Source organism: Rosa chinensis, chromosome 6 (assembly GCF_002994745.2).
Source record: "Rosa chinensis cultivar Old Blush chromosome 6, RchiOBHm-V2, whole genome shotgun sequence".
In the NCBI taxonomy this organism is placed as follows: Eukaryota; Viridiplantae; Streptophyta; class Magnoliopsida; order Rosales; family Rosaceae; genus Rosa; species Rosa chinensis.
Genome location: NC_037093.1, coordinates 9,524,495 through 9,534,084, shown reverse-complemented (window position 1 = coordinate 9,534,084; position 9,590 = coordinate 9,524,495). Strand labels below are relative to the sequence as shown.

General features: G+C 34.9%; 1 protein-coding gene across 1 annotated transcript; it reads left to right on the top strand.

Annotated features, from left to right (window-relative positions):
• The first annotated feature begins 39 nt into the window (after positions 1-39).
• On the top strand, positions 40-2,829 carry LOC121049937 (putative F-box protein At5g66830). The gene is made up of 4 exons (XM_040508417.1): positions 40-874; positions 1,010-1,101; positions 2,480-2,533; positions 2,734-2,829. Exons 1-4 carry the CDS (start codon positions 40-42, stop codon positions 2,827-2,829), a joined length of 1,077 nt encoding a protein of 358 aa, XP_040364351.1.
• Positions 2,830-9,590: the final 6,761 nt, after the last annotated feature.

Genomic DNA, 9,590 nt, shown 5'->3' with positions numbered 1-9,590 from the left:
GCCCTAGAGCAGACTGAAGACATCATCCACATCAATCCTATGGTGAAGATCAAGGATCCCAATTACTTGAAACTTCGTAAAGTGTTCGATGAGCTCCAAAAAGTTATTGATGGAATCATCAACAGCAGAAGGAGGTGGTCCGAGCTCCCGACTGACCTTGTAGAATTGATCTTGAAAAAGCTTATACCTTCTGAATTCGACCTCCTTGGCTTTAGAGACATCCTTCGCTCTAAACTCGTTTGTCATTCTTGGAGAAGTGTTGCAAAATCTTGTAGCTCTTACGCTCCTTTGTGTCAAACCCCATGGCTTCTGCTTCATCAGAATAACAGATCCTCCCTTTTTGATCCAGCAGAAAGAAAGGTTTACAAAATCAGGAATGTCTATGAGAATTTTCCTTGTGCCAGGTGTGTCGGTTCATCACATGGGTGGATGATCATATTCTACGAAGACATACATTCCCAAGAGTCAATGGCACATCTTTTTAATCCAATTTCAAGAAGTAGCATTCCACTTCCAGGCATTCAGACTCTTCAAAGTTACCGTATTTCTAAAGGTATTATTTCCTCCAATCCATTTACCAACAAAAACTTTTTTGTGGTAGTGGCATGTCATGGAGGACTTGCATTCTATAAACATGAAGACAAATCATGGACTAAGTTCAATGATGCTCTTAGCCATCTCTATGACGATATTATGTTTTACAATGACAAGCTATTTGCATTGGCTATGGAGTCACTTGAGGTCTGGGACTGTAGTGGATCCTCTCCTATAAAGACCGTGCATCTTCAAGACTCTGTTTCTCACATACCAGTTGATCATACCTATTTGGTGGAGTCATTGGGCGAGATCTTACGTGTGGGAAAAGGTGGACGAGGTAATACTTCACACTTTTTTGTGGAAAAGTTAAATCTGACCGATGGAAAGTGGGAGAAAGTGCAAAATTTAGGTGACCAAATTCTATTTTTGTTTCATAATCAGTTACTGTCACTACCTAACCAATGTTTCCTAGGATGTGAAGAAAACTCAATCTACTACGGAACGAGTGATTGTGTCACACATTGTGGTCAAGAAATTGGAATATACAACCTTCAATACAACATGGTTCGTAGGATAGAGACCATATGTATTCTAATTGGCAAACATCTCGAAGAACTAAAGCATTGTTATAATGCACAACCTGTTTGGATGGTTCCTAATCCATGGTGAAATATTTGTGAGATGGATTGGTCGTATCCGATCATTTTTAGGAATTGTAAGATCGATCGGTTGTACTTTTTATTTGTGCACTAATTATTTTTTCTGAATAAATATGGTTGTATCCCACTTCAACTATGTTTTTTGGGGAAATATTAAGCTTCAGTGCCTCTTGCTTCTCAAACATGTATGCTTTCCTAGCTGTATTTTCAGTTGGCGAACTACTTGTCTTTGCAACTCAGGGATGTGCCTATCGAAATAAATTGTCTTGTATAATTTTATTAATTGGTTGAATTCGCCTACGCTGCTAGTGCATACTTTCAAATTTCCACTTGATGGTCTAATTTGTTAGTATTTTTTGGGGTCCCAATTAATGATGTAATCTGGAATACCTTATGCGGTAGTTACCATTATGACTATTACACTTTTATTAGATCAACTATGCATTTATGGCCTGAACTATGGTATACTTACTCTGACTTTCCATGTTTCCCTTCGTAGGGTCCTTTAAATTTTGTTTGTCTGCACTGTGTTAAACCTAGTATGAGACCTCTAGCTATGGCCATGTCTCTGTTTCTGTTCATCTTTTTGGGGATGTGCCTTCCTCACCTCTTGTTGGAGTTCTCCAGGAAATCTGCCTATTTTCATTATCATGCATATAACACATTGATATGACTATTCTGTACTCTATTCAAAACTTGGCGAGAAGTAATTACTGAACCAAGGGACGCAAGCTCTATTTTCTTACTCTTTTAGCCTGATAGCGAAGTGTACATAGTAATTCTTTGATTTTTCATTTTTGGTTGTGGTTAAGCAGTGATTTAAAGTGAAATACTTCAACGCATCTAGATGGTGAAAATCAAAACTACCATTCCTTATGATGAAACTGAAGTTCTATTGAATTCCTGCTCACATACTTGAGTAGAATTACGGCCGTTATTGATGCGGATATATTATCTAAGTCTAGCTTTGCATTTAATGGCAGATCATAACTGTAAGAAATGAGTGATCTACTTTTATTTTTATATCTTGGTTTGAGAAAAGTATTCTCCGATTAAAATTTGGGCCTGTGCTAATTGATGGAGTCATCTTGGTTTCATTTGATAAGACTCATATGAGTAATGACTTTCCTAAACTATCAGTAGCTTCTCAATATGTTCTTAGTTGTTGGTCTACTATTCTTTACTTTAACCAATCATTCAAATATTCTTGTCACTTCATTGCTTCTCTTGATTATATTCTTCTAAGTTCTATGTCAATTGATTTATACTGTCTTTTATCTCAGAAAACTGTGTGGATACCATCTGAATATGCACTTGGTTATGTATATGGTGGGTTGGTAAGTGTTACACCTAGTTGCTGCATAATTTATGTATTAGGAATACGTAGTCCCCCTTTTTTTTTTTTTTTTGGGAAGTAGGAATAAATATTCCCTTGGTCAGCTGAAAAATGCCTAGAACCCAAAAACCTGCATGTTTCAACTACAATTGTATTTTCTTTCTGTTTGATGTTCTTTATTGCTTCCCATATTCGTTACAGTTTCCTACCTCTGATCAGCTTACATTATCTGTTGATTTCTATAGGTGGGAATTCATTCCAATTGGCATTTGCATTCTGGGGGGGAGGCAATCCTGATGCTATCGTTTGCTATTCTTGGATTTGTAATGAAGCCTCTGCATCTTGAAGGTGTACTTTTATGCATTGAATCATAGTGATTCAGTAACTTTTTGACAGTCATTGGTAAAGCAATTTGTGATTAGTTGATTACACGTTGTCTGCATGCTGAATTGAAAAAAAGTGCTGACAGCGGTCAAGATGCATGGGTGTCTCAGAAGTTCAAGTTGATATGACTTATCATTAGAAAGCAGCATCCTCAATATTTGCAGACTCTCTGGACCTTTCTGTTTAGGAATTGATTTAAATGCTCATTTTATATGTTCAATTTTTTTTTATTTTTTTTGCTGAACTTATCATATGTTATTGTTCTTTAGACCTCTTTGGAGTGATCATTTTTTGATGATATATATTTGTTTCCTTGGACATTGCAGATTCAGGCATTTTGAATGGTAAAGATGGTTCTTTAATTTTCAGTGGAGGGAGACTTCTACCATACATGAACAGAATTAGTGAGGTCACTTATCCTAAGGCTTATGTAGTTCTGTTTGTAAGGATGTGTATAGATAGTCGTTTGCTCAGTTAGTAGGAAATGTATAGCTGTGGGTTTATTACCATAGTTGTCAACACAGAATATCTCTGAGAACTTGTCAATTAAATAGCTCTTTTTTTTGTATATGTGAATATATCTGTAGTCTAGTAAAGTCATCAAACAGCCTACCTTGATTTTTGGGGTGACAAATGTTTTGATTCAGGTGAGAATTAATAAACTTGTAAGGTAATTGATTTATGTTAGTTTTATTGGATAGATAGGTTGCTCAGGTTTTTTTTTTTTTTTTTTTTGGCGTCTCTTGTTTCTTCATGAGACATCCTCAAGGGAAAACCAAGGTTCAAAATATTGGCCATGACAGATATATAGGAACTCAAATTTAAGGACATGTTGACAGATGCATCAGTAATGAAAGAGCTTTTGTTGGGAGGACCGGGAATATCTAGGGAAAAATAACTAAATAGGCAGGTATTTCAAACCTTGGCAAGAACTGAGGCTTCTTTTTTTTTTTTTTTGGTTGTAAGAAATGAAACTGAGCTGCTTGAGTAAACTGAAGTGCACAATCTATACATATTGACCATTCCCAATGTAAAGTGCAATCAACCAAATAATTATAGATGCAAGTGTTCTTCAAACATCAGTCCAACGAATTTGAGATGCATATGTGTATTCAAATTTTAGGGGTGCATGCAACAATCAAGCCAAACTGTTGGTTTAATTTTAGGGGAATTTGATTCTACACCCAAATTGACACACCTCTTTTAGAATAAACCCATCCATAAGAGTGTTTTAATATATACCCAAACCAATTAATTAGATTTAAGCAAAATAAAAAAACCTATTAAATAGACTAAATAATAAAACCCAATGTTGTTAAGAATTACTGAATCTGCCACTTTCAAATTCCCATTCACCTATTAAATAGGATTGATAATAAAATCCAATAATGTTGCTGATGGAAGTCGATCATGAAACGGCTGCCCATAGACGTCGCCCAGAATTACTTAACCCTTGATTTCAGCAATTGATAATTCTCCTATGGGTTGGAGGTTATGTAACTTCACATTGAAAAGTGTAATCTGCACATTCAAAGTTGGTGTCAATATCTCTACAAGCTTGTGATATAAATGGATTGCACAATCAGAGATTGGTGGGTTGTCTGTGTTCGACAGCATATCCGATTGGTACGGTTGATGAGTATTGTGATTGCTATCTATTCAAAAGGTGTGTGTGCTCCTGACGAAGAGGTATTTGTTTTGTGATCATTCTAGGTTTTTGATATTGAGTAGGTATGATAGACTATACAAGTTCTTGATTGCAGGTTTTTGTTTCATCTTCTCATTTCTCAATAGATACTACAAGTTAATTTTGATGGCTAAAGAGTACACCCACCTGGAATTTAGGTGCGACCTTCTCAAGTTTGGACGTGTTATGACCGACGAGTTAAGGGCTGAAATTACTAAAGTGAAGCTTGATCTGATTGCACCCTCCATCATCTACAATAACATGGACCCTATTATGGAAAATTAATGAACATGGAATATTGATTCTATACCTACGCCTATTGGAATGGGGAATCAAATTTCATTCAAAAAAAGGGAAAAAAAAGAAAAGCAAAATGACATACCTTGATGAGAGGATGTTTAATCACTACATGATAGGAATACCTCCACAAAAGGATGTTTAATCAGATTGAGAAATCTACGAAATCTAATAGCAATATCTACACAACCACATCTACTTAAAAATCGCAAATATAAAGATCAAATCTGAAAGGAAGAGATATACAATAATTAAGACAATTAATCTTTTTAAATAAGGAATATCTACACAAACATATCTCCTAAAATATGGCATCAGTTACATACAATAATTAAGGCAATTGATCACGTTGACATATTTAATAATAGGATTATCTACACAAACATATCTACTAAAAAATGGCAAATATATAGGTCAAATAAAAAAGGAAGAGATATGCAATAATTAAGGCAAGTAATCGTTTTTAAATCAGGAAAAATAAATTGATGGTATTAAATTCTAATTTGTGTTTATAACTGATGCCATATTTAAATTAAAAAAAAAAAACACCTATATTTGAGGAATTTTTTCCTTCTTTGACGAGAAGGGTAAAATAGTCAAACTAAAAAAAAAGAAAAAAACTTAATTATAGACTTAAAACCTATACGGTAGGTTTAATTATGTGAATGGGTGTAGATTAAAAGAAAACATATGATTGGGTTTCCCTTAAGAGGAGCTTCATTTTTTGGGTTTTTTCCTAATTTTCTCTTAATTTTATACTATTTCTTCCCTGATTGTTCCACACTATCATATTTAGAAGTGCTAGCAGTCAACATAACATGAATTTGTATTTTGAATTTTGACACCTTGGATCTTATTTTATGGCAGGGTGAACTTCGCAACGAAAATATAGGTTCAAATTTCAAGGTTTACGAAAGATATGAAGATGCTTTTGGTTGATAATGTTTATGTTGTTAATGTTCTAGGTACTTTTTATTTCCTCTTTTCCAGTTGCTTTACATTTCATCTTTTCTATCTGATTTATACCTTGGTTCATTGCGGTTTTCTCAAAAAATTCTTTTATAGCTATATTTTCTGGAGAAGTCACTCAATGATTATTAATTTGAGTTGCTATAATTTATTTTTCTTTTTCCTTTTTGCTTCATATATTTGCTAATTCGCTTGATACTCTGAAATTTTCATGCTCATCAGGTTACATAGCATACGACTTTGTAAGGTGTGCATACTCATATTGGGGGCCTACGACTGGTTATAATATAAATCATATGGTAAGAAATTGCATTGGATTTGCTATTGAGATTTGTATCGTTCAATATAAGGCTTTTCCTTTATCTTCCTTAATTCTTCATATAGTGGTGAATGATGTTAAGTGCTTGGGAAACAGAACCACGATAAACTGGGTAATGCTGCTTTAAATTCATGCTCTTCTGGCAGACTGATCAGATTTGATATTTGGAGGTATTACAATTAATGTGTGGGAATATTGGGTACAGTAGCAGGAGGCTTTCCTTTGGATTTCATGACCAGCAGCATTTCTAATGCTTTCAAGGTAGGTATTCACCGTATTCATGTGTTATAATTAAGGACGGATTTAATATTATTGATGCTGTTGTTTACCAATTACCGCATGCATTATTTTCTTTTTTCTTCACTGTGTGCATGTAATACTGAGCCAGTCCATTGGCTTTTGAAACTGCTAGTTGGTCTTGGGATTTTGTTTACGACTTTTTGTTTTTGTTAAATCCAATCACCTTCTCACTAACGAAATGCCGAAGGAGTAGTGGTAGAAAAAATGCATATTAGAGGAAGTCAGTGTTTTAAGGAAAGAGGCATGAAAAGAATTCTCAGAGGGATAGTCTAATAAAAATGAATATCACGACTTTTACGAGCGTGGGTGGTATGCTGTAATCTTCCGTAGCAAAACGAGGAATACAAAGACAATATTGTTGTGATGTAATAATGATGCTCTTTTGCTATTTGCTGGTTTAGAAACTTTGGTGTTACTTTGCGGAAGATAATGATGGTTTCTTTGAATTTCATTCACTGCTTTAACTCTTTAAGCATTCGAAAAAAAGCATATGTTTTGTTTTATCACTTTATGAGATTACACAAGTTATAGGATATACATATCTTTCTTTTCCACATTTTTTTTGGTGTTTCTTTTTCTTTTTCCAGGATGGCCATAGTATACTTCAGCCATACACTAGTCTTAGACTAGGATACCATAAGATGGGGGGCGATGTGCAGCATATAGTTGTACTTTGTGGCATACACGACTGTTGATGCCTACCAATTTTCTGCAATTGTTCCTGGTGTTTTATATCCGACATTGTTTCCTTTGTATCTTGCACATCTCAAAATGTATATTGGATGTTGTCGCAGCTCCTTTTAGCAGCTACGTTTTTTGGGGAAATATTTTGCTTCAGTGCCTTTTGCTCCTCAAACGTACATGTATGCTTTCCTAGCTCTATTTTCAGTTGGCGAACTACTTGTCTTTGCAAGTCAATTATCTGCCTATCAAAATAAATTGTCTTGTATTATTTGATTAATTGGTTGAAGTCACCTATGCTGCCAGTGCATACTTTCAAATTTCCACTTGATGGTCTAATTTGTTAATATTTTTTGGGGTCAAACTAATGATTTTATCTGGAATACCTTAATGCGGTAGTTACCATTATGATAATTACACTTTATTAACTCAAATATGCATTTATGGCCTGAACTATGGTATACTTACTCTGACTTTCCATGTTTCCCTTCGCAGGGTCCTGTAAATTTTATTTGTCTGCACTGTGTTAAACCTAGTATGATCGAGACCTCTAGCTATGGCTATGTCTCTGCTTCTGTTCATCTTTTCGAGACCTCTTTTAGTGGCCGTTATTAATGAGGATATATCATCTAAGTCTATCTTTGCATTTGATGGCAGATCATAACTGTATGAATTGAGTGAACTACTTTGGTTTGAGAAAAAGTATTCTCTGATTAAACCTTGGGCCAGAGGCAAAATTCGATACCTTCAAGTTTATAAGCAGTGCTCATAAATCAAGTCATGTAAAGAAAGTCACCCGCCTTATACACCATGGACCAACCATTAATCTGTACCATGAGTTTCACTGAGTATGTTTTGATTTCTTTTGTTTCTGATGTAGGATTGCATTAACAATTGGAGGGTGCGTGACTGCTCTTATTCTAGCATCCGTATTGTATTCATTCCAGCAGCTGGTATATGGTTCATAGGTAAGTTTTTTTTTAGTTAATTACTTTTTTATGCCAGGGGAGTCATTCATTAGACAACAGCATGTTATTTACGGCAATTACGTTTCAGTAATTGTAGATACAGCATTTTAATACTGGTAAGACACTTGATGGAAGAGTCTTGATTTCTTCGTTTTGAAATCGTCAATGACTTCCTAGGATCAACTGATGGGCTTACTGGTCGTAACAGTTTTGGGACGGTATCTTGTAATGTTTATAGCATTGGAAGCTTAATTGGTCTGGGAATATATTACCTGAGGGAGGCAAGATGGAGGATTACTTTTCTGGATTGGTGATCCAATAATTCAGCTTGTGCAAATATTGTTTTAACATATAATGGCTGTGAAATAGGTGCATAAATAATTACTACTCTTCATGTAATTCGTTGTGCATGTGTGTCCAAGTTCATCTCATATATATTCGATCTACTTGCATGTGGCCTCACCTAACCTTTTGGATTATTTTGTGCTAGCTCTGAGAGACATATGATATATTGGCTAATTTGGGATATGCATTTACCCCATGTACCGGTGGATTTCCTGTTCACAAATAAAAGAAGTATCATTATGATGATGATGCATTTCTGAATGTTAATCTGTGCGCACTTACTTAGTTTCTCACCATCTAGTAAATCAACAACAATTTAGTGTACGTTCCCTCAGCTCCTCTCCTTTGGTGACTGGGGCAATGAAATGTTCTAGCTGACCAAATTCACAAGTAATCATTGTTTTGTTTGTGTGCCCAAGTTGTCCTTAACCTAGAGATTTAATCCTAGGTTAATCAAAGTCCTTTTTAATTCAAACTCATATATATTCTAGGTTCACATGTTATTTCTTATATATATATATATAGCATGACTATTTATATATTCCGTTTTTTGTGCGCATGTGTGTTTATCCATCTGGCAATTTGGTCTTGTAGATGGCTTTTAGCTCCCCTAAAGAAGAAACCAGGTAATTTTGGAAATGATTTGTTGTTCATTTTCTGTACCATCTTTTTCATTTTCCAGTGCTTTTTTTTTATAGGGACTAAAAGATGGATTGGTTGTATCTGATCATTGTTTATATGTATTTGTAAAATTAATCGGTTGTATTTATTTATTTATACTAATAAATTTTCTGAATAGATATGGTACGGTTTTGTATTCTTATGTTTTTATGTGCTAGTTTAGTGTTGTATCTGATAATTTTTTATAAGTACTTGTAAATTCTTTTTTATTTTTATTTTTTGTTGCATTTTGACAAAAAATAATTTCCCGATACTGAACCGCCGCTCCTCCGTGTCCATACTGGATCCGCTCACAGTAGGAAACTAACTAGAAGAATCTCAAGGTCAAGTTATAAGCGAACACGTGGCAGTCTAACACAGGTGACTTGACACTCACTACTTGAGGCTTGAGAGAGCTGAGACGTTCCCATCCAGCACATTACTGGCT

Bases quoted from the DNA above. Each gene is read 5' to 3' on its own strand.
- LOC121049937 (XM_040508417.1), top strand. From the start codon at position 40: ATGGTGAAGATCAAGGATCCCAATTACTTGAAACTTCGTAAAGTGTTC. The intron at 875-1,009 runs GTAATACTTCAC...AATGTTTCCTAG, and splicing joins TGTGGGAAAAGGTGGACGAG to GATGTGAAGAAAACTCAATC. The intron at 2,534-2,733 runs GTAAGTGTTACA...TATTCGTTACAG, and splicing joins GTTATGTATATGGTGGGTTG to TTTCCTACCTCTGATCAGCT.